At 38.9% G+C, this 26,643-nt stretch overlaps 1 protein-coding gene across 1 annotated transcript in view; it reads right to left on the minus strand.

Moving 5' to 3' along the window:
- The window catches only part of SLC25A40 (solute carrier family 25 member 40), a 1,199,913-nt gene that overhangs the window by 257,846 nt on the left and 915,424 nt on the right, over positions 1-26,643 (minus strand). The window contains exon 9 of the mRNA XM_044067526.1: positions 10,586-10,667. Within this exon, the coding sequence (XP_043923461.1) occupies positions 10,586-10,667 (82 nt within the window). The remainder of the gene's footprint in view (positions 1-10,585; positions 10,668-26,643) is intronic.

Genomic DNA, 26,643 nt, shown 5'->3' on the forward strand with positions numbered 1-26,643 from the left:
TTATGTGCAGTATCTCAGCTACACCCCCCCCCATTCTGAAGTACAGTGATCTCAGCATTTTGTTAATACACACATTTATATATAGTGCAAGAAAAAAAAAAAACAGCCAAGCTAGAATTTTCACTGTGCAATGACTGCAATTTTTGCTGAATGGTTTGTCTATGTGACTTTTTTTACCCTTTGGTTTATACCTGTATCTATACCTATATCTATCTCTCTACAGAAAGATAAATCTCTATATCTATATCTATGTACAGATACATATCTATGAGACATATCCAGGTGGGGGGAGTGCAGGTGAAAGCTTCCCCTGCAACAATGCTTGAAGGGTTTAAGAGAGTATATCAGAATTTACTGTTTTTCTGTTTGAATCACACTATTTCTGAAAGTGTTGGAGTGCTGGGACTTGTGCTGTCTAGTATGACACTTATGACTGACAGAGGACTACAACCATTTTTCTGTTCAGCCTTTCAGTGATGGATAAATGTGTGAGGATGATGAACAACAAAAACTGCAAGTAGTGCTAAATGTCTACTTAAGTCCAAAGGTGCCCATCTAATTAAAAATTATAATATTAAGTAACTAAACATCATGTTATTCTACATTGTGCTGATGTCCAATGTAGGCTATCACTTGAGGCTGCAACCACTTCACTCCCAACATGCTAGACAAGTATAACATCAAGTTAACAAGTATAACAGCAGCATAAGAATTCAAGAATACATTTAACAGTCAGAAGTGGTGACAACCAGACACAAGTTCAAATAACGGCAAAGAAAATGTGAAGGAGGAGCGAGTCCAGTGGATCCCATTCGCTATCAATTACTGTGGTGGGAAAAACTATCAGTACTCACAGCTGGAAACATGAAGGCTATGACCCACCATCTCTTCTTCTTCTTTCGGCTTTTTCCCAGTTAGGGGTCGCCACAGCAGATCACCTGTTCGCTCATGATTGGCAGTGGAGTTTTTATGGTGTCGAGTTGTCAGCCTGGCGCCCAACCTTCCACAGAAGGCGCACACATGCACGCACTCACCCGTAGGGCCAATTTAGAGTGTCCCATCCACTTACAGCATGTCTTTGGGATGTGGGAGGAAACCAGAGCACCCGGAGGAAACCCACACGACCACAGAGAGGATATGCAGACTCCGCACAGAAGGTACCCAAGCAGTGGATCGAACCGGAGAGCCTTTTGCTGTGAGGCGGCAACGCTAACCGCTGCACCACCGTGGCCGCCAAAATGTAAGAAGCATCTCCAGTTGTTTCAAACTTTCTGTTGCAACAACCTAGGACTAATGACAACAATGCTTATCCCTTGACACAAGTGCCAATCTGCAAATAAATGCTGAAAATGTCAGTAGTCACAAAACTATGAGAGAAGAACATACAGTCACAGGTCTATTCTTCTAGCTACCACAATGGCAGCAAAATGGAAAATGTGCAACAAAGTGAACAGTTCAGTCTATATGCGGTGGGCACAATAACAAAAGGTAGAGCTCCAGAGTGTCTCTTAGAGTTGATAAAATATCTGAAATACACCCTTTAGTAAGTCTATTACACAGAAAAAAAAATCTTATGTCAAACAGACTTTTCCAAAAAAATAAAACAACCAAAAATCTAGGGGAATGCTTGCTACTATCCAAACAACAGGCTAAGAGTCTCTCCCCACCAAGACTTCCTCTGGTGAAATGGAAGATGGTCTTTTACCATGATCTCCCCACTTCAATACAGGTAACATTTAGGTTTTGCTCTATCAGGACCTCCCCTGGCAAATATGAACACCTTGCTGGAAATTCTCTTCCCAAGGATATAGCAAACAATTTAGTGATAACTTTACACCAGTTACCCATATTTTCTTCACTATTCCTGAAAATTAAATTTCCCTTCAAATCACCTTGGAACAAGTCTCAGAATTCCTGTCTAAGACTTAAAAAAGTACTTCCATGGGACCAGACAACACACCAAGTTGCATTCTCATCAGTGCTAAGTATACTCTATCAGGCCAATATTTAAATTGATCAACCTCAGCCTATCCAAAGAGTTTGTGTCAGATGCCTGGAGAACAGCCACTATGACTCCCCTGCACAAGGGCAGGCCCTCTACAGACCCAGGTAATTATAGGCCCATCAGCATCACCAAGCGTATAATGAACTCCATGGAGTGCAACATAGCAGCACTCAATTATGCAGATACAGGCAACTTAATCAATCTAGACTCCATTCAGTTTGGTTTTGTGAAAGGGGGGGGGGGGGTCCTGTCTCCTAAATTTCTCTGAAAAGCTTACAGAGGCTGCAGATGGTGGTCACATCATTTATTTTATTTATTTTTATTTATTTATTTTACATTTGTTAACCAGGTTAGTCTGGCTGAGCTTTTGACTCATTTTAAGCAGTGACCCGGGAAGAAAAGCTCCTCAGGACTAGAAAACAATTTATTAAATTTTAGTAACAATCAGCTATAGGATCATACAAGCACAGACCTGGAGAGAAAAAAAATCTCCTCAAGCAATTCAGTTATACAGATTATTAACAATTGGCAGACAAGTATGTGAGTTGTTACAAACAAGGTTTTAAACAATTAGCAGAAGAAAATGTGACTAGTTACAATATTATTTAAGCTGCTTAGAGCAAAATGAGTTAATAGTTAGGCAGATACTTACTTAAAGTGGGTAGGATCTAGTTGTATAGGAGTTTGGAAACAAGAAAGGAAAGTAAGAATGGCTAGTAGGAGATGTAGGGGAGGTAGAGTACAGGAGACAGACTAGACAGGTAGGTTATTTTGAGGCTGTAAGAATTAAGAGTGGCTGGAGATAGAGGAAGGGAAGAGGTAGAAGAGGCAGGGGAATAGTGTTAGAGATAGATTAAGAGCGAGCTGGTGAAAGGATGGTGGTTTCAGGGTGGTTGGCTACAGTGGCAAGACCACTTTGTTTTTAGGTATTTCCTTGTGTCTAATTTGAAACTTTTGCTATGCTTATTTCCAAGGGGAGTTGGTTCCAGGATGTAGTTGGGTTACAGTTATAGAGAAGGCAGCCTATTTTGGTTTTGGGTTTGTAGATGTCTAATAATTCTTGATTTGAGCTGCGTAGCGTCCTAGCAGGGGAATATTTGGATATGATAGTAGAGAGGCTGGGGCAGGAGGAGGATAGATAGAGGATAGAGTGGATGATTTGTAGTTGGTATAGTTGGAGCAGCTGAGGGAATTCTAGCCAGTCTAGTTGCTGTAGTGCTAAGCAGTGGTGTGACTTGTAGGTTTGGTTAGTTGCAAATCTGGCAATCTTATTATCAGTAGTTTCAAGCTTGGAAATAAGTGTAGAATTTAGGTTTGTGAATATGTGGCAGCTGTACAGGAGTGTTGGGAGTAATAAAGCCTGGGAGAGAGTTATTTGGGCAGTGTTAGTTAAGTATTTCTTGCTACAGAAAAGGTGTCCAAGTTTCTGATGAGTTCTTTTTACCGAGTTAGTGATATGGAGATCAAACTTAAGCTGATCATCTATTGTAACACCTAGCAATTTAGTACTAGATTGAGCTGAGATGATAGTGTTGTTGCAGGACAAGATGGTAAATGTACTTTTGAGTGTGGTGATGCTTTTAGGGAGGAAGAGTAGGAGCTTAGTTTTTTATGGATTAAGTATTAGTTTGTTATCACTAAGCCAAGTCTCAATGGTGTGGAAGGATGCCTGGGTAGTTGAGTGGAGGTCAGTTGGGTTGTCAGCAATGGTTATAACAGTTGAGTCATCAGCATATTGCACAAGAGATGACTGGGGACAAGAGGAGTAGAGCAAGTTGGTGAAAATATTAAAGAGTAGTGGTCGAAGTATGGACTCTTGGGGGACTCCCATTTGTACAGTGAGAGGGGAGGATAGTGCAGAGAACCATTTAACTGATTGCTGGTGGGTAGAAAGATAGCAGGAGAACCAGGAGATAGTAGGGGGAGAGAAATGTAAGTTAGTGAGTTTATCTAGAAGGAGTGGGTGAGAGACAGTGTCAAAGGTTTTAGAAAGGTCAAGGAATAGGCATGAGGCAAGTTTATTGTTATCACGAGCTAGGGAGACTATGTTGATGAATGATATGAGTGCAGTAGTTGTACTATGTTTGGGACGGAAACCATGTGTGGGTGTGAGAAGGTTTTCCTGGTGAAGGCAATGCATTACCTGCTTGTGAATGCATTTCTCTAGGATTTTTGAGAGTGGAGAGAGTATGGCAATCAGTCTGAAGTTGGATATGTCTGAGGAGTTGCCCCCTTCGTGAATGGGTGGAGTAAAGAAATTCTTCCATACAGTGGGGACATAGGATTAAGAAATGGATCGGTTGATTAAGATGGATACAGGATAGACAAGAGGTTCAGAGGCAATCTGCAGGAAAGAGGATAGCTTGTCAACAGATTGGGAGCAAGGATTAAGTTTAGAGAGTAATAACTTTACATAGTTAGTTGATAGAGAGAGAGAGAAGGAGTTAGGAGGGTTTGGAAGAGGTATAGAGCTTGTGGGAGTGCTAGTGATGTTTCTGGGGGGGGGGGATTTATTATGGAGGTTACTGAGTTTATAAAATGATTGTTACATTTGTTGGCTATGTCTTCAGGTGTTGCATTGGGACATGGGTTAGGACAGGAAGGGTTTCCTGGATGAAGAGTCTGTTTTAATAGATCTCCAGAATTTCTTTGGGTCTGATTTAAGGGTAGATGGAGGATTAGCATAGAAGTTTATGTTGTCATAATGGATGATTTTTTTATGCACTTTGCTTGTCTTGACCTGGCCAAGACTTCTGACACTATCCTCAAAGCTGGATATTACTGAATATTTTTGACAGACTTAATGTAAACCCCAGTGTTGTCCACCAGATTGCAAACTGGCCATTCAAAAGATCCCAAGTTGTTAAAGTTGCTGCTTACCTCTCTGAAAGTAAAATTGCAACTAGTGTGGTACCACAGGGATTAGGTCTGGGCCCTCTCCTGTCAGTTTTTGCAGACATCAAGCCAATACCACATAAGTGTGGTTAATCATGTTTGCCGAGGACAGCAAGCTGGGCACAGTTATCCCCTCATCCACTGATGTAAAACTGATCCAACATGGGCAAGAATACAAAACATTAACTGAGGTACTGAAAAATGGACTCAATTTAAACACAAAAAAAGCACAGCACTGCAGTGCTCAGGAAAAAAAGCTGTTCCCTCCTCATATAAGTGGCACTTCTCTTCAGACAGGCATGGATATAAGAAACCTAGGTAATTATAGGGACAACACTCTCACTTTCACTCACTCGATCATCATGTTAGTGTACATTTAGGTTCCTAATATGGGTGTTTGTACAGCCACTGGTCTTGTAAAGAAACAGCAGGACAAAAAGGATTGGGTCTTTTATAACTCAAAAAGTAAGACACTGGTCATACCTCAGAGCAGTTGGTAGGCTACACAGAATAAGAGTACTCATGCTAATCTAAAATGATAATTGAAGGATTTTAGGCCTTTAATTTTCTTGATCAGAAAACACTGATGCTTTTCCAGTTGAGTAGTATGTTTGGATTAGCACCATACCTCTTAACCTCTTAGCGAAAGAAATCTGGACAAAGCCTGACAATAATGGGGGGACAAAGGGCCAAAAATAGGGACACATTTTAAATACTGTTCTTATAAACTTAGAAAGTTGCTATAACAACATAATTTGCGTTAGAATGTATTTTCTGAAGAATGTGAAGTCTGAAACTCAAATGCATGTCATTATTTAGTGACTCTAATCCTTAGATCATCCCAGTGATTTGTCAAAAAAAAGAAATCACAATTTTTATGAGGAGCAGACTAAAAATATGAGGCAAATATCTGGACATTGTGCAAAAATCTGTACAGTTCAGAGGTATGAATTTATCACATTCCAAAGGGGGCAAGCCACCTTGCACCCCGAGCTTATATATACCAACTCTGAGACTCCCATATCTTGGACAAAATATCTATTTTTAGAGGCATACGTGTGAATTTTCCTATTGAAATGTTGGGACTCGCACAGCTGAGTCTCAAAACTACTACCAAAAATACAGAAGTGAATATCAAACCTCTCTTCTCCTTTAAACTTGTTTTGTGCAAAGGGGGAGCCACCCTGCACCCCAAAGTTATATATATACCAACTCTGACCCTGCCATATCTTGGACAAAAGGAAATTTTCCAAGAAATGACAATCTCAGACTTGTAAGCCAAGACTTTTGGCTGTTTGGTACCCACATTTCAGGTCTTCACAGTGAATAAATGGTTACAGTAAATATGCCAATCAGTGACTTGAGTAACTGAGGTGCCCTAGCCTAGCAAGAAAGTACTGTTATGGTAATCTCCATTATCTTTGGGGGACAATAATGGGGGAATCACAGCTAGCAATTCAGTAACAGTTGGATTTGTTAAGATTTGGATGTCATGGAGCTCCAGGTTAGGTTTATGGGAAATTTGACAAAAACAGATACCAGTCCACATTTACCAAGTACTTGAAGGTATAACAGGTTGTAAACCCTGGTATAAAAGGAATGCTGTAACTGCACTGAAACTATTTCTGAGTAATTACACAAACATTAATTTGTTTTGAGCTGAAGAAGGGCCTCAAATTGACATGTTTCTATTTATACTCCTAATTCAATAGTGCCAAACATATTGTTCAAATTTAAGTCTGCAATTTTGCAATGTCCAGTAAGGGGACTCTGCCCAAACAAAGGCAATATAGGGCAGCAAAGGTTTCAGCCAGTGTCTGGAAGCTCCAATTCAAGAGGTGTAAGCCACTTCTGCTAAAACAGAAAGTCTAATCTACAGCCTCACCTCAGGCCAACACATACCAGATCCCCTTAGAATGGCACCAGCTTCTAGACCACTGTTAAACCAATTAACTGTCTTGGTATAAGATGTTACTCAAGGCCAGTGTCTTTCCTGCCTCTAACACATTAATATTAATTCCATAATGTGCATGTCTATCAGGGTAGAGAGTCTCAAGTTATTCACCATCACATGGGCCAACATTAGGGCATATCCATATCTGTACGGTTTACAGGACCTTAGGGTATTTGTATCATTATGGATCCTGGCACTGGACAAGCAACTTACTGTTACTTTGTTCTTGCCATTCTGGTGAGTGTTGGGTCTGTATGTCTAACTATAGAATCACCTATGAATAAAATATTTTCCAGATGGAAACAGACTTAGTGGGTCTTAAGGGCTTAAGTCTACTTTTCTGGTGATTCTTGGGTGAGCAATATCGATCTGCAGTACATGTAAGTCACACTGCTGTGGGTCTGGTCATGGCTGAAAAAGAATCTTTTGACAAGTTCACCTACGCCATCAACAAAAGATGAATGAATGAATAAATGAATAAATAAATAAAGTAAAGAAAATATAAGTGTTCAGGTACAAAGAAACACTTAAACATGAGAATTAACAAAAAAGTACAAAGTGCTTAAAACAGTATACATTAATTAACACTAGCACAAAAATCAACATGCTAATGAAAGAATCAAGAGGAGGGCAGAACATCCAAGCAGATGAAGCATTAGAAAGCTACATGTATTCTACAAAACTGCAAGTGAAAGACAGCTAGAGGGGCTGTAATGTCAGAGATTATTTTGTTTTTTTATTTGGGGGGGGGGGGGTCAGATTATCCAAGCTGAGCATCCTCCTTAAAAATAAAAGTAATGGCAGCAACAGTTTTAGAATCACAAGAAATGAAAAGTTACCTGACTGCAAATGACTAAGAGATGATGTTGATCAATTTGCCTGCTTTGGTGTTGATCAAGCGTACTGGAGTAAAACAGTGAAAAATGGATATGAGATAAGAGGCAAAAAGATACAATTTTTGAAAGAAACAATTTTCTTTAGTTGTGAGAAAGGCCCATCTGTCCAGCCACCACTCATGAGATTCAAAATGTCTCTGCTTAGAGCACATGCCACAATCTTTTCTTGATATGGGGCCAGTCTGCAAACAGGATACGCAGGTATCTCCCTGTCTGCTGAAGTACCACATTACTGTTGTGCTGTCCGTCACAAGAACTGTCTACAATGTTGTCACAGTCAAGTAGACAGCAAATATGCCTTTGGGGACCATTAGGTTCTCTGTGTTCTTTTTATGAATAGTTTAAGAGTATGCAGTGATTTTCCAGTCTGACATTTGAGGAATAAAAAAGGACAACCTTTGATTTAAGGCAAATTGGTTGTGCCACTACTAGAATACCTTCACTGCAGCTGATATAAATGGAAACACATACTAAAGCATCTCTGAACTCAGACTCCATAAGCTTCTGAAGCATCGGTGAACCAAGTAAAGCATAATTTCACATGATGGATCATCAGGATAGAAGAACACATGTATCCCAGAGCTCTATCAAGTGCGCTGTCTGTCAAATGATTGTATGTGTTGAAAACTGGAGGAAAAAAAAAAGTCCATTGACAGCTGCAATCTGTCATGGGATAGGGTTACCATGAGGGACTCTGAATCAAGGACTGCACTGCTGGAAAAGTATCACATATGATATGTTCTTCTACAGAGAAATACCTAGACAATGGAAACAGTGAACAGTCTGATGAACTGCAAGATTCACTCTGAACAGCTCTGACCTGAATCTAGTAACATGTGAACTCCCTTGAGTCTGAGGTAAGCAAAAAATAAGTTAATACCTTGGTTCTGTGGCACACATGGATAAAAGTCCTGACTGTGACCCCTGATGACCCAAGATGGATAAGCATCTCTGAAAGCTGTAAAGCTAGGATGGATGGGTGAGAGATGTACAATGTGCATTACCACACTCAGCTAGGAGGAAGGTTTATGGTGGTTCCTCCCCCTGTGATGACCTGGCACTACACAGGAGTGGTGTAAGCTGCTCCTCTGAGGACAGACCCTGGGGAAGGGAGAGATGTGGGTGGGCCCATCCAAGCCAGTATATGACATAGTCCTTGTGCAGACATGTCAAGGAAAGGACACGCCTCCACACCAAAGGCATAGGTAAGTCCCTGCATGTTAACGTGGAGCCCGTATCATCACCAAAAAGTAGGATTAGGCAGCAAAGCAAAAATACCTAAATGGCTGCCAAGACAATGGTGTTGTAAGTGCTTCTTACCTCACAGGAAACGAATGACCTGGGAACAGATCTCATCATGTGAAGAATGAATGGGTAGCTTGATTGAGGGAAGCTTATGATCAGCACTTAGTCAGAGGACCAACAAATGCGCACAAAAAAAAAAAAAAAAAAAATGAAGTTAGTTATGTAGTAGACACCATGGATGCAGCAGTAAGGCCAAATGGTAAAATGAGTATCCAACAAAAAACCTCATAAATGTAAGGGGATATGCAGGTAAGCAACCTGTATATTCGTAGTTACCATAAGAAAGACTTGTATCAAAAAAGGAAGTAATGTCAGTAGTTTTAACTTTTGTTTTGATAATATGGTTTACATTAATGATACCCAGAATGGGCCACAACTGGATGGTCCTCTTCAGGCATTAGACAGAAGTTAGAATAAATTCCTTTGCCTGTCCTGCCAAAGGTACTGGTTGCATGCCATGAATATTACTAACTGTTGGTTTAAGGGGAAAACCAGGTGACTCTGATCACTTGAAGTACTGGGAATGGGTTTAACAATACATATGTAGTACTCAATGGTATACACAGCTGAAACTATTGTGTTATGCATTTGGATGTTGGCACTTGAAACCACAGAGTTTTAAAATACAAAAATCTTCCTAAATGAAGTAAGAAGACATGGTTGTGCAGATGGTGAGAATAAACACAGATCACTGTTACTGCTCTTTTATTTCTACAACTATTGCTTTTTCTGGTATTGCCTCTTTTGTCTGTATCATTGCTGCCTTGTCTGCTTATGATAATGGCCAAGATTTGCAAAGACTACTTGGCTGAAAATAATGCAAGCTCCCATGGCACAAATGGATATAAATCCTGACTGCAACCCAGATGGCCTGGGACTAATTAATGACCCAACTACTGGATTAGTTGCTTGGGGGGGGGGGGGGGGCAGAGCATACCATACTAGAGCAACCATCCTGAGGGAAGAAGACTGCTTGACCCACCATGCTGGTGGCACCTGGCTGAAGCAGAACACCCCTGAAGCACTGGACTTGCCATATGCACAAACTGCCACAAATTACCTTACTGTGTTGGGTCACATTTGTGGTAGTGCGCACACACCAAATGGCCCTGGCACTACAATCCCACCTGAACAGCGTGTCTACCGACAGAGCAGTCGCAGATTTAATGGTGTCCTAAACGGTAGAGCTCTGCCCACAAAACTTTATCTCCAAAGGAAAATCTCAGGATCAGCTTATTCAGAAAGTTCCATAGATGCTGGTACTGACTGTTGTCCTGTCAAAAAAATCACACAAAAAAGTAAAACAAGGCTATGCTGCCCCCCTCTCCATATTCATGAGCTTAAATTATACTATGGAATATACTGTCAATATCTAACAAAGGAAGGAGAAACCAGGCATAAGAAAAAACAAACTCCGGAAACTATGTATGCTTTTGCTAAGTGTGAATAGCATATTGTGAATCACAAAGAGGTATGACTAGGTATGCTCATTTAAAAAGTAAAGATCACTGATGACTGAAAATAACTTACCATTCGATGCATCCATCTGTCCTAGCGCAATCTGTCTGTTGGTTTTCACAACATCAAATGGCAAAGTTGCTACTGCAGCAATCTAGGACAAAGTTCGATTAAGCTATTTCAGTCTCACTAGCAGCTTCAAGACTTTAAAATTCATTAGCATCACTTGATAACACAAAAGGTAGATATGGCACATTTGTTTTAGCTCAATAGTAATGACTTTACATCTAACAACAGTTTAGCCAATGAAACTAAAGAGAGTTAATGTTACTAGTCAACATCTGAATCTGTCATTCTACAATATAAAGATAAGGGGGACTTCATGATTAAGTCTCCTTAGGAGAAGGAGTACATTTTCACATGCAATCACTATTAATAAATTTTAAGCAAAACTAATATGAAGAGTTATCTTTTAACTACACCCGCATTAACAAGTCTAGTAGTATTAGGCACACACACTCAAGATCTGTCTTTTATAATTAGATAACACCAAATGTAAAGGCAGGACACATTAAAAAAACTCAGAGCAAACAAAGTATTCCTGCTTTCTAGACATTTTACTTGGCAAATTTCAATCTTTTATTCAAAGGAGAATACCCATTTCCTACTTACCAGAGTGACTTCAATGTTCAAAGGGTTCTGGTGAGACTCAATTCTCATACTACGTCACACAGACTGACAAACATATGTATTCTGAGCACAGGATAAATAGACTATTATTTTGCCCTAGGGGTGTACTGAAAACCTGTAATACAAGCGCTGGTCAGCTACACTAATCACAGTGTGTAGCAGGGACTGTTCAATATAACAGTCCTTGGTGGGCTAGTGGTAGCTCCAAAAAAACAAGTTGAGCCAGCAAACTGTGACCTGGAAATAACATTTATTGATTATAATAGCATAAAAACAAATAACCAGACCGGTTTCGGCTGGTAAAAAAACACAGCCTTCATCAGTGTAAACCAGAAGAGACAAATGCTACAGTTTAAATACATACAAGTGCAACTCCATTGGCTCATTTTCAAAATTGCTCATTAAGGCCAGGTGGGAACAATCCACCTAGTTTTACAATCCATTTCTTTTCTTTAGAATCTAAAATAGAATGCCATCCGGTTTTGTTGGATTTATTGCACTTGACCATATCAATAATCATGAAAGTGAATTTTGCAGTTTTGTGTGCCAGACAGTGTTTATACAAAGCATTATTAGCTTTTTTATTTTTAATGTTACTTACATGTTCAGAAATTCTAAGCCTGAGAGGACGAGATGTTTGTCCAATGTAAAAGGACCCGCAGGTGCATGTTGCCAAATAGACTAACCAGTCGCTGCTGCAATTAGCAAAAAATTGGATGTCATAGACCATGGCTCAATTTCTACTCGTAAATTGTTTAGACTTGGTGACTTTATCACAATTGGTACAGTGGCCACATGGGAAGCAGCCAATCAAAGGTTCACCAGTCAAGGTGGTTTGTTGCAAGTGAGTATGCCCAGTGTCATGTGTATGTTTGTAATGATTGAAGCAAGATGCCAAGTGGTAGCTGCCACTATATGGAAGGACCCAGCCATTCCATATAGCTTTTACCTGACCGTGCTGTAACAAGTACATCCCATTTAAGAGTATATAAATTCTGAAGGCCAGAGTCTCAAATCTACTAATTTCAAGATACAAATTCTGAATTTCAAGACTTCATCAGGTGAAATTTTGCACACACAAGTAGCTATACTTCACAACCTATAACTCCTCGAGGTATGGAGAAAACCAGGACAAAAATTAATATATCCAAGGATTTTAATGTCACTCCACTTGCTGAAATCAAAACACTCAAAGAGCACAAAATCAAAGCTGCATTAACGCTATTCCAAGTACTGCGTTTTCGTATTCCACACTGCACTTCTTCAGATAATGATATGCAATTCAACAAGCATTTATATATCTTCACAAATAATCAAATTTGATTAATTAATTAAATCCCAATCATTTAAATTTAAAAGAACAGTGGACATTTTTTTTAGAAAAAATAATAATAATATCCATGAAACATTAAGAGAACTTTAAAAAGTCAAAATGACATTGTTGCTTCCCAATGATTAAAAACACAATGTTTAACAAACTGTTGTATTTAAAATACATTTCTTATAACTTATAGCAGCAAAGGAAGTTTGTTAAAATTATTTAAAATTTCTCATTTTAAAAAACTGTTAAAAATCCATAGAACCAATGATCTACATTGCCACCCAGTGGTCATTTAAAAATACTGCAGCTCTTCTCACTTAAAAATTTATGTAATGATGAACATATAATAACATAATAAAATACATTTTATTAATTAAATGTTAAAATTCACTGAATATACATACTAGGAGAACCACATTTCTAGATTAATGTATAAATTAAAAAATAATGGATTTTTATATATATGAATTCTGTTACAATTTAGCTGCTCTCAGCTTTAGTAGAGGTAGGATGCTGGTGTGTTCATTTAGTCCTGGTGTATTATATGATTCTAAGGTCATCTGCCACCAGAGTTCTCTATATTCCAGTTTTTCTTCCCAGGGTCCTCCCCTAATATCCCTCTCAGTGTGCTCAATCACTGAAAATATGAAACTAGCTTCTTTACATAATAAACTGTGCTTATACAGTGCATTACTTTCCTTACAACTTTTAATGTCATTTAAATGTTCAAAAATTCTCCTTCTCAGTTTCCTTTCAGTTTTTCCCACATAAAAGGACTGACAAACCTTACAAGAAACAAAATAAACTAATCCCATCGAGTCACAATTATAATGGTACTTATCATTCACTATTGACCTATTTCTACTTTTTATATTAATAACATTACTGTTGGAAATAGCTGCGCACTGGGAACACCTGCCACATTTGTATGTCCCCTTTCTTCTTCTATCTTGGGAATTTGCAGTTTTTTTATTTTCAAGTATGTTCCTAATACTTTTAGAATTTCTATACACAGTCTTAGTTGAATATATATTCTCTTTATCTAAGTCCATTAATTCAATGAATCTATTCCATTCTTTATTAAATATGGTTCTTATTCTATTATTAATACTATTAAATTCAAGAGTGAGAGTTAGTTCAAACTTTCCCTGGTTACTATCATTATTAGTCCCACTTTCTACTTTATTCTTAATACTACCCCCTTTCACTATTGGTAGGAACCTATTGCTTCTACCATTAGCTACTTCCTGTCTAATATCATAAAGGAAATCGTCTAGGTACCCTCTGTTTCTAAACATGTTTTCCAGCAGGTCACATTCTATGAGGAATGCTTCATCGTCACTGGTCATTCTACATCCCCTTACAAACTGTCCTTTCACAATATTCCTTACTCTTTACAGTTCAGATGGCTAAGGAACCAACTGATTACAAAGGTCATTTCAAAAAAGTGGAAACCTTACTATGAAAAACATTAGGGTCTGCTATATTAAATGCCTTGCTGAAATCAAGATACAAGGTCGACTTTGCGTCCTTGATTTAACATGCTAAGTTCAACCCCCCCACCACCAGAAATTTCTTGTGATCATGAAATTCTGGGGTGGAAAGGAGTGTTGGATACTTTTACTTCAACAATATCATAAATGCAGCAACACTTTAATGACCATGTCTACACATAGGATTCTAAGATATTTGCCAAAAAAGTAAAACAGAACCATAGGTAGCTGCTCCAGCTCCTACTGCTACTTTTAAAATGGTACTTAGCCATCTCATCTCCATTTTGTTAGACAAGTTTCCATTCAAATGAAGCAATTTATCAGCTATAGGATCTATAGGATCCAATAAGATCTTTCCATTCAGGATACCAGGATTACAGCAGTTCCTAACAAGTAGGATTTCAAGAACTCTCAATAAGCAGACATTTTCTATTGTTACACAGAAAGAAGAGGCAGAATTATCTGGAGGGTAAATAGTTGTTTCTGTGTTATATAACAAGGTCTAATAGTTTTATATATGTTAAGTAGATGTTCACGTACTGCATGTCTCTAGCGTGTGTCAGCAAACCAAGGGACCCAAAAAATGCATGTAGATACAAGGAGGACATGGTAACTCTGCATATAAGGTACTCCAGCCAAAAAAAAATGGAAAACCAAGGAGGCAACAATGTTAACCATTACTCTACTGCATCATCCTTTCAATATTTTTGATTTTTTTTGTTTTTTATTTTCCAGTATTTGTCATAAATCAAGCCTTCCTTCTAGGGGTATTATTATTATTATTATTGTTCTTATACAAAACCAATGCTCTCATTTTGTAAGGATTCCATTACTTCACAAACTATGTCGTAGTTTGACCTTTTCAAATGGAAAATGTTCGGATTTAGTCTAGACTGGTTATAAAGAGTTCAACAAACACCTTTAATTCCTCAACATAATGCTTCAAACAATTTTAGTGAAATTACTTGTGACAAACTGAGCTACAGGAGGCTAGATAGGTATCATCTTCTATCTAAAGAATACCCTTTGCTTGGACTTGTTAACCACAATCAACAACTTATTCAGACCACTGGGAACACTAATTAATTTTCTTAGCACTGAGCTACTGCATAAATGCATTCAAATCGGTGTTGGAAACAAACTACCAACCAGTTTCTGAATATAAGATCAATACATAAAATGAAACTTGGCAGCAACAACACACACACTTCTAAATACATCTGATGGTAATTTAAGTCATGTTTAGAATCCAATGATGAGCAGTTCTTTACTGTCAGCTAAGGAAATTCTTAACACATTCAACAGCATCAGTGTAACCGAAAATCTAATCAGCGATACTGATTTTTTTTAACACCCTTAAGACATAGGCAAACATACATTTAAAGAAAACAATCATTGTTATCGTATTCACAGTTACAAACATTATACATCACATGTATTCTTTTATACAATCATCATCAAGCCAGCATTATACAGACTTCCAAGATAGCTGCACACTCAGCAACAGTTTAATTTCAGCTCTTCCAATATGAAAACAGAAACTCAGAAAAGACAGCCAGTGTATTTGTCTTTTCTGGGTAAATTTCAATCACTGGCTAGTAAGTGCACTACCTGGATGCCAGCAAAGAAGACCTGAAAGAAAATCAATTACAAAATGTGAGGAGAAAACTCTGGCTGGGAAGACTCCTGCAAAAAATAGTTGAAGCTCCAGCTTTGGTGCACAATATGACTTCCAGTAATCTAGTGTAAAAATATGTTAAATGTGCACAGAGATGATTAAAATAAACAAAACACTGAAGGAGTTATCAAAAAGCTGGAAAAAAATGGAAGAATCTTTAAACAGGTATTCAGATGAGCTGATTAAACTGCAACAATCAGAGGTCAAAATGAAGAAAAGGTGGGCTGAGTATGAGACTGCTCAAGAAGAGAGATTTCAAAAAGTGGAAGAAATAGAGGACAGAGCATGTAGAGAAAACCTGAGAATTTCTGCTGTACCAGAGAAACTGGAAGGAGCACTGTATTCATTTTAAGAAAGCACAAATAAGCAACTGGACTGGATTTCCACAACAGGAATTGTTAATTGAAAGGGCACATCATGTATATGCTCCAAATCTGGACAGGAGAAAGCAGCCAAAACCTCTAACAGTAAAAGATGCAGTCCTACCAGCAGTAAAAGTTGATTCTGACAAAACTGTGGCACAAGGACAAAGTACCAAAAGTGGGAGACAGAAGAGTGTGGAAAATGATTACTCACTGTACACCAGGCAGAACAGGAGTAAATTTACTCTAGCAATCAGGAAATGTCAAGAAGCAAGTGTGAGATTCAAGCTGCTTTATCTAGCTATCTTCAGAATATTTTTCCTGGAGGGTCAAAGTAATTTTTGGTGCACAACATGCTAACTAGGAAATACAAAAACTTGTCTAACAAAAAGTGAGCTATTAAACAGAAGGGGATTCTGCTGATTATTCTTCTGATAATAAAGCTCATAGAGACTGGCAGTGAAACCTTTTCCAATGTCCCAAAGAAAAATACTTGGGAGACAGAAAAAAAATCTCAGGAGCTGACAAGAACAAAAAACAGGAGTACTTTGTAAATGAACCAGAGACTGGATTTGGAAGATGGAGGTCAACAGGAAGAAAAACAGCAACTCAGAAATTAATAGATAAATGTGGATTTCAAAGCTTCAAATTACACTTGCGAAATATGATGGAATAAGAAAACCTGGAAATATTGGACTTCTTTGACTTTGTTAAACTTGTAGGGGACTCCAAAGTGTATGACCTACTTCATGTCACTAATGTTTGGAATAACATTATGGAATGGAAAACAGTAAGGAAAGGGGCAACTGTAGGTAAAATAGTCTTTGTTCTTAACAGTAAGTTTATAAAACAAAATATACCGCATTTTATAAAGTAAAACCTTTTCAATTTTTTGTGTGTAAAAGGGATACTAAAGTAAACAGGTGCCCTTTTTCCCCAGACTTCTTTCTTTATTCTTGTTCAGTTTTAAGAAATGTTAACAGCAATGAAAATAGGAAAAGCCTGAAAAAAAGAACATGATGCAAGTAAAACGTATACACTTTTTCTTACTTTTGCATATGAAAATGAATGGATTCATTTTCATCAGTGGAGTGGATGAGTGGATAAGGACAAGTTTTAAGGGGACACAAGTAAATAAAAAAACACTGAATGAAATGAAAAGTTTTCCTCTAGCAAATAAATGTTCACAGTGCAACATGAGAGGCTTGTAGTTGAAGGCAACTTTGTATCTGTTTCTCATGCTTCTATGAATACAAGCTGATAATGGCTAAAAGATAATGTTTTGTGAAACTGTTCAAACTGTTTTATACATCTGTGAGAGGAATAAAAACAGAACAAAACAGACAGCATTTATTCTATGTAGAAGGCTGTACCATACATCTTAGCATGGATAACCTCCGCTACCGGGTCAATGAGTGTGCTGTTAATCTGGGACAACTGTTCCTATTAGGAGGGCTAAACTCCACTATTTGAAGGTGTACATACTTTTGTGTGTTTGTACTATGCTAATAGCTTATGGTGGGGTTCTGAAAGCATCTGTTTTTTGTTTGAGGGTTTTCTTTAAAAAAAGAAATCTTGTAAGATGTGTCACAGGTTCAAATGGATACATCAAGAAACAACTGAATAAAAGCTCAACCTGCCAAATATTAGTGTATTCATGTAACACGAAAGTTGAAACTAGATATTTTTTTTAAAAAAGCTGTTATACATAACAGGTGGGAATAACAATTTCTTATCACAATGGCATCACTTTCCATATTATATTTAAATGTGAATGGTCTCAGATATATATATATATATATATATATATACAAAAACGTAGTGAACTACATTTAAAATGCAGAGTGCATTAGATATGCTACAGGAGACACATTTGAAAAGAACTGAGCATGTGATTTGGATAAAGAAAGGATTTCAGGATTGTTACTCAACATACTATCTGGGACAAAGGAAAAGGGATTACTTATATTAATTGCTACAGGAGCTCCAATAGTGATAGAGGAGAAAAAGGTAATAATGGTAGATTTGTAGTACTAAGGGGCTCAACTGGCAAATGAGAAAGATCATGCTGGTATGTATTTATATTGCACCTACAACTGCTACAACAGAGCTTAAGAAAATTCTGGGAGAAATACTCAGGTTTCAGCATGGAATATTACTTATAGATGGGGACTGGAATTTGATTTGTAATAGTGAGGATGTATATGGGGGCCTAGAAGGGAAAATATAACAAAAGAATGTAGATTGTTGTAAGAAATGTATTACAATATTTGGTATGGAAGATGTGAATTCAGTAGTAGGAGCTCAGGGAGAATTTACATATTATTCCCCAAGGTATAAAAACTGGGGTAGACTACATAGAAATTATACTTCACAGGAAACTGCATTTAATTGAAAGTTTTGATATGCATCCACTAACTTTTTCACATCACGCACCAATAACGACACTGACATACTGATGCACAAAAACAAAATCCACCAGTACACATAACACGCATATCAGTGTCTCAGCAATTAAGCCCCTAAGGCAAAACACTTGAAAACCAAATGTCCTGACCATTGGTGACTCAACAGTGACACACACAGACATCCTTCTCACCAAGCTGGACAAGGAGAAGATCATGATCAACTACCAGGATCCATCAAGTCACACACGCACTCAAGTCACTTAACAGCAAACACCGTTATGACTCTGTCACAGTACATGTTGAAGAAAATGACTTAAGATGTACCTCTCTGGACTATATGAAGAGAACCGCAATAGAGCTCTCAGACTGTGTGTGCCAAGTAGGTATATGCCGAGCCCTAAGCAGCATTCTACCTTCACCTAGAATGATGCCACAGTACATAGAAAAAAATGATTGATTTCAACAACTGGCTTAGCTTCTGTGTCACTCCAAGGGGATCCAGTATCTGTCAGCCTTGAAAGACATGGTCGACAGACTTGATGCTTTGCTAGAGATGGCCTTCACCTGTCTCCTCAAGGCTTTAGGATAACGGGAAAGACACTTGCCTCCCCATAGAGCCTTTTTCAGGTTATGTCAAAACAACAAAACTTCTGACATAAAAAATACTCTAGAGACAAACTCAAGGTCATGCTGCTTTATGCTAGGAGGCTAAACAGTAAGCTGCATTCCCTGAAAGCACTCTTCACCTTGGAAGATGCTGATGTCTCTGCACTTACTGAGGCTTGGTTCAAGGCCGCAGAGATACCCTGGCTATGTAGGGCTACAATGCCTTTCACATGTTCAGACCCCAAAACAAGAGTGGAGGAACCAGTGGTGGAGGTGTATCCATTTTCAGTAAATCAAAGTACACCTCTCGCAAGTGATGAAACAGAACTACTCTCTTGAGCAACTCCAGATCCAAATAACTATAGGTAAATTACCCTACCACATCACACCTAGCTACAGGAATCCCACTATGAACCAGAAGAAACACACCGCCTAACTGGACTTGCTTGAAACACTCAGTATACACCCAAAAACCTTGGTCATGGGAGACTTCAACTACCCATCCATCAACTGGGCAACCCACATGAGCACAAACATGATTGCTTTAAGGTTCCTGAATTTTGTTAACTCAAATCCATTGGAAAGTTAGTCTGCACCCCCACAAGGGGTCTAATGTCCTAGACCTAGTAGTCATCAACATGGGGGCTTAATGCACTATGCCCAGTGTGCTGCCCTCCCTAGTTAAGTCAGACCATAAATCTGATTAATTTGAGGTAAAGATCAGACCCGACACCCCCACAGGAGCAAAAAAAAAAAAAAGAAATTTTTTTTCCAAAGCAAACCATCACCTCCTAAGCGATGGTATAAATGGTTTCAAAGCTCCGGATAACATAGGCAACGTCTCCTATGTGTAGAACTACACAAATGCCCTTATATAGCCACTAATGCAAATGTATCGACTCGGCTGTACCTGACAGGACTAAAGCCAGGTCCTCTCACAAAAACAAGCCACCTTGCTGGCCTGCAAATATAAATAAGTTACATAACAAAAGAAAGAAACTGACATCCAAGAACAACAAGGAACGCACTCAGCAAAGGGAGATGACCCTACACAGCTTAAACAAGCATATCAGAAACCTTGTAAAGTCCTCTTAAGCTAGTTATGAGACTAGACTGGCATCCCTAGCCAAAGGCAATCCTAAAGCATTCTTTAGCTATGTACAAAACCTCAAAGAGAATACTGAGTTGTGTGCCAAACTTATAATGGACGGCACCATTCAAACAAAACCTGAAGAAATTGCCAACCTGCTAGCTGACAGATTTGGCGACAATTTCACCCCCCTGTCCCCACCAACCATACTCCATAGCATTCCTAACACTTGTTCTCTACCAATTATTTCCAAAGAACAGGTCATTCAAGCACTCTCCAAGGCCTTATCTAAAACAAGACCTACTGGAAACCACTTAGCTGTCTCTTTAACCACAGCCTGAGCACTGGTTTTGTACAGACAGAGTGGAGAACAGCAACAGTAATCCCCTTGAACAAAGGGGTTCCATCAACCAACCCTGGGAACTATAGACTCATTAGCCTGACCAGACTTATCTGCAAGAGAATTTTATTTTATTTATTTATTTTACATTTGTTAACCGGGGGTGTCTGACTGAGCCGAAAAGGCCCTTTTTCAGCAGAGGTCTGGGGAGAAAAGCTCCACATAGAAAAATTACAGATACATTTAGACATGATCAGTATACACACAAATTACAAAAGACATGTTTTTACAGTGGTATGCAGCACATCAACAGTTACAGTGGAGAGAACAAACAAAAAAAATATTTAAAAATAAAGGTACTTAATAGATTTGTGGTGTACAGCTGAAATTTGGAACATAGGTAGAATACATACATAGTACACGGGTACAGTACATACACTGTAGATTAGCCAGTGTTTGTGAGAATAGTTTTCAATCTTAATCAAGTACTCTAGGTTTAGTATGTGTACCTTATCTGCTTTCACTAGCCTGAGGAGCAATCATGGCACTGCCAACTTTGCTTGAGATGTTGCCTGATGAGGTCTTTAAAGGAGGCTTTAGATTATGTGTTTTGAATGCTAGTGGGGACAGAGTTCCATTTTTTAGCCACTGAACTACTATATAGTGCATCTCCAAAGCTATTGTAGCTGTTGGTGACTTCTAGTAGTAGCTTGCTTGATGATCTAAGAGGCCCTTTGGCTGAGTGATGTTGTACTAGGTTTTTGAGGGCAGGACACTTATGGGGAGGTAACAGATAGAATGACAGAGGCAGAGCTGATTGTAGGTTAGGAGGTTGGGCAGTTCAAGCCAGTGGAGCTGTCTCAAAGCAGCACAGTGATGAGTTCTATATGAGCAATTTGCAGCAAAGCGGGTAATTCTGTTATAGCAGGCTTCCATTTTGCTTAGTTCAGTTTTGTTGAGATTAGTCAGAATGGGAGATGCATAGAGTAGGGTGGATAGACGTTGGGAGCGAACAATGGCTGATCTTGTGTTGTTGGTAAGAAATGGTTTGATACGGTAGAGTGATCCCAGTTTGGCATGTACTTTTTTACTAGTTAAGTTGAGATGACTATCAAATTTTAGGTGGGAGTCTATGGTTATTCCCAATAGCTTAGTCTATGCCACTGGAGCGATTGGAGTAGCTTTTGTGGAGTAGATAGTGAATTGACTTATCAGTGTTTTTGTTAGAACTGGTTATAATCATAAGCTGAGTTTTCTTTGGATTGAGGATAAGTTGGGCTTTGGTTAGGTAGTTTTCAACATCAGAGAATGCTAGTTGCGTTGTTTGCAGGAGGGTGGGAATGTTTTGTGCAGCACAGATTAAGGTAGCGTCATCTGCATATTGAATGATAGATGCATGCTGTGTGGAGGTATGGAGGTCATTTGTGAAGCTTGTGAATAGTAGTGGTCCTAAGATAGAACCCTGTGGGACTCCTACAGTTAAGGACAGCTGAGGAGAGAGAGAATTTTCCCATTTCACAGCTTGGTACCTGTCAGTTAAGTAGCTTTGGAACCAGGTAAGAGTCTAATTTGATAGGTGATACTGGTTTAGTTTGTTTAGCAGGATTTGGTGCGAGACTGTGTCAAATGCTTTGGACATATCCAAAAAAAGAGTTGACACCTACATGCCTTCATTTTTGAGACAGTTTACTGTGTCTGTGAAGCAGAGGAGGGCTGTAGTGGTACTATGGGCAGGTCTGAAACCATGCTGAGTAGGTGACAGGATGTTGCTGTCTAGGAGATATTTTAGCATCTGGGTATGGATGCATTTTTCTAGGATTTTGGCTAGGGGGGAGAGTAAAGCAATGGGTCTGTAGTTATTAAGTTCGGTGGAGGTCCCAAATTTATGTATGGGTGTAACATAGGATATTTTCCAGAGTTTGGGCACATAGTTTTCAACAACTGATCTGTTTATGAGAGTGGAGATTGGGACAACAATAGCATCTGTTGCAAGTTTCAAGAAATAGCTGGGGAGTGGGTCGGCTGTTGTTGATGAGGTTTTTAGTTTGGAGACCACAATTTTGATTGACGTGGTGGAAACTGTTTTGAGGGTAAAGCTTGTATTAGTGTTATTTGTGTTGGGGGGGCTAGTGAGAAGGAACTGTCTTGTGATACTAAGGATAGAATTGAGCTCACAAAGTGGGAGTTGAATTGTGTTTCGATGGGAACTTTAGTGTCAGGGCTGGTTGGTTTGGGGGTAGCCTTTTGGGTGGGTTTTAGTAGCTGCTTTACAGAGCTCACGAAGACAAGAGTAAAAAGTAAGTATTACTTTACAAATCTGAACACTTTAAACAAATTCCTGAGGTCTAATGGCTTACCAGAAAGCAGAATGCAACTGCTGAAGAGCACTTGTGTCCTGGTGGGAGACTAGAAATTTAAAGATGGCTCCATGCTCAGCAGGAGTCTAATATAGACTTAGTATTGGGGGAGGGAGATGGCACAAGGGGTGTAAACCAGGTGGAATGCAAAGAAACCAGAGAGGCAATCAGTGGAAAACCATCAGTGAAGGCCTCAGAGGGGTGTAAGTAAGAATTCAAACTGCCTGTAAGTGAAGGAGAGAAGAGACAACACACTTTATTAAGGTTGGGAGTGTGTCTTCACTTTGACTTGCTGATTAGTAACCAGTTTGTGCACAGATTACAGTAGGGAGATACATTAGCAATGAAGGGGAATGTATAGAGATGCAAATAAACAGGTGGGCCTCCAAGTGATACAAACTAAGGCAGAAAGCACTGAGAGGGCTGCTTGATGGTTAATTTAGTCACAGGGATCTGAATTAAATGCATACTGTCTATTGGACAGTTAGGATTACTGCACTAGTTGTGGGGGGGCACAAGACTACAACAGTAAGTTTTATTAGCACGCTGAGAACTACTAAGAAATACTGCTAATGTAATAGCTTCACTCTCATAAAAAATACAAGTAGAATGCCTGGGTGGACTGACCCTGCTCTTGAGGCTCAAAATGTATATCCTTGTTTAGTTTTGCAGTACTGATTCCTTCTTATACTGTATGGGTGGAGTGGTAGCCACAGGCTGCAGATTTGCTTGAGTGTGCTCTGAAGAGAGAGAGAAAAAAAAGAGAGGAAGCTAGTAGAATGAGACAAAGACAGGTTAAAGGAAGTAATGAGGAGATAGGAGGGTGTAAAAGATACAAATCTGAGGATAGTGTGGATAAAGCAGGAGAATAGATGCTACTGCTACAGTTTGAGAGTGCTTCAACAGTTACCACATCACAGTGCCGTAACTTAGTTTGGAAACAGGTTAATAAATCATGCACAATACATTTATCAGCCAATTATCCTGTGCATACAAGAATAAGGAAAATGAACACTTAACAGCACAGCTGAATCAGTAGCAGAGACAACTGTAGTGCTAAATCAGTAAGTACTGTTTCTAACTCCAACACTAAGTCAATTAGATTTACATTACAGTTATAACAGCAGTATTAGTACATTACAGTAGCACAGAGACAACATAGCTGCAGTGGTAATGTCAGTAAAACACAATTGCTGAATGACAGAATCAACCAGTTAAATAAACAAATAAGCAGATCAGTAGTCGGGAATCAGAAAAATGATTACTAGTTGTATAGATCCAAATACAGCAAAAAGTAAGTATTACTTTATAAATCTGAACACTTTAAACAAATTCCTGAGGTCTAATGGCTTACCAGCAAGCAGAAAGAATAATCATGGACCTTATCAACCAGGACACAGGCGACCTTCAAACTCTTGAACCAACCCAGTTTGATTTTGTTAAGGGCAAATCTTGCTTACTAAACCTGGTGAACTTCTTTGAGAAAGTCACCAAAGCCCTGGATGATGGGAAAGCAGTACATACTGCGTATCTTAATTTAGCCAAGGTGTATGACACAATTCCCCACTCAGGGATCATTCAGAAACTCTCCCAGCTGGATAGTAATTCATTCATCACTAGATGGGTAGCAAACTGGCTCACAGACAGAATGCACACTGTCAAAGTTGGGGAATCCACTTCTACCAGTTACCAGTGGTATACCACAAGGATCTGTACTGGACCCCTACTGTTTGGAATTCTACTTTTCTGAAGTTCAGTCAAAAGTAGATGGCCTGTGGCTTACCAAGTTTGCAGTCAACTGTAAACTGGGCACAATTATAGAGTCCCCCAGTGATATCAACAAATTACAAAAGGGACTGACACAGACAAATGATTGGTGTCAGGGCCATAAACTGAAACTAAACACAAAACACATACCTCATTATTCCCTTTGGCAAAGAAGCAGCCCCTGCTATTTATGATATAAATAGCAACCCTCTTAAGCTCAAACACAGTGGTGTGCGACTCGGGAAAGCAGGCTGATAATCTAAACTTTGATCACCATGTGTCCACAGTGGTAAGGAAAGCCTTCTACACTGCACATTTCGTGAATAAGGGCAATGCATCCAAGTCCATCCAGGGAAGTCATAACTCCAGTGTACTCAACTCTTATCAGACCATTGACCGAGTACAATCCTCCCTTCTGTATGTACCTCAACAGACACCTACAGGAGCTGGAGAGACCACAGAGGTTTCTACCCAAGAGAATTCAATGTCTCCAATACATGACCTACATGGAAAGACAGAAAGCCCTATTACTGCACTCTGTATCATACAGGCTGAGAGGTGACCTGTGCCTGGCCTGCAGAGCAGTCTCTGACCCTGCCCTGATGGAAATGCTGCACATCTGCAAATCAAGTGGGACAAGATTCACTCATTCCAGAGTTCTCAACCTAGTCTGTGATATTAATAGAACTTATGGGGGAGACAGATAGGTCTCCCAGAAATTGCCGCTCCTCTGGAATAAGTTCCCATTTCATGTGAAGCAGAGCTCCTCAGTGACCCTATTTGGGCACAATCTTGACAACTGGATGGAAAATCGCAAACTCACCCCATGGCTGGCACCTATGGCCCTCGTGGACAGGGGCACTCAATGCTGATCATAGTATTGCTCTGCAAACAACTACCATCTAACTATGGTCAACTAGGGTACTTTTTTTTACATGGCTAGGCTTGTGAAGGCCTAGTAACCTCATATGAACCTATAAAATGGAGGGCAATGAAATAAAAATGAGACACTGGTACTTACCCACCTATCTGTTAAATGGAGAAGAAATTAAGGAATGGCTACTGGAAATTATTCAGGAGTTATTAGTGAAGATAGAAATTTCTTCAGAAAATATAGATATTAAGTGTAATAAAATGAAATTGGAGTTTAAAAATAAGGTAGAAATAAAAGAGAGAGACATGGTAAAGGTGGCAATAATTATTTAGAGGGACTGACAAAGGTTAAAGTAATGCAGAATAGAGGGAATCACACAAAACAAGAAAAGCACAACTGCAGAGTGCTAAAGAGAAAATAAGGGACTACCTCGATAACATCATGAGTTTAGAAAAATTGTAGTTAAGCACCTGTTTTTGAAGTAACTCAACAGCACAAACACTTTTACCTCAATGTCTCAGGCAACAGAAAGTGAAAAGGGTTGTTGCCAAGCATAGGGAGCCTATAACAAGTAAAATAACCACAGATCTTTTAGCAGTATTAACATTATTTTGGAAATTTTGTGAAAATCTGTATAAAGCAGAGAAATATAAAAATCAAGAAAAAGTACAAGTGGAAATGTTTATAAATATGCCAAGGGCATAGGTAGATTAAGCTCAATTACTAACAGGACAGGAGGAGATGAGATAAAAATGGTGATGTATAACCAATTTACAGGAAAGTCTGCAGGAATAGATGGTATTCCTGTGGAAGTTTGAAAGCAAGGAGGGAGGAAAGTGATAAAGATCTGGAAGGTTTTGTTTAACAGTATTCTAAAAGGAAGATAAACACCAATATCCTGGAAGAAAGTTCTGTTAGCTATGGTAAAGGCCCATCAGATCCAGCTTCATACAGGCCCATTTTGATTCTAACCCATGATTATAAACTGTTTATATCTACAATGGCTGAAAGATTGGCAAAGACGACGCCAGAACTAATAGATATAGATCAATGTGGTTTTGTTGAGGGTAGGCAAACATTTGACAACATTAATAGAACAATGATGATCAACAAGGAAGCAGAATTTAAGAAAATACCACTCTTA

The sequence above is a fragment of the Protopterus annectens genome, chromosome 3.part1 (assembly GCF_019279795.1).
Source record: "Protopterus annectens isolate FY-2018-M chromosome 3.part1, PAN1.0, whole genome shotgun sequence".
In the NCBI taxonomy this organism is placed as follows: Eukaryota; Metazoa; Chordata; order Ceratodontiformes; family Protopteridae; genus Protopterus; species Protopterus annectens.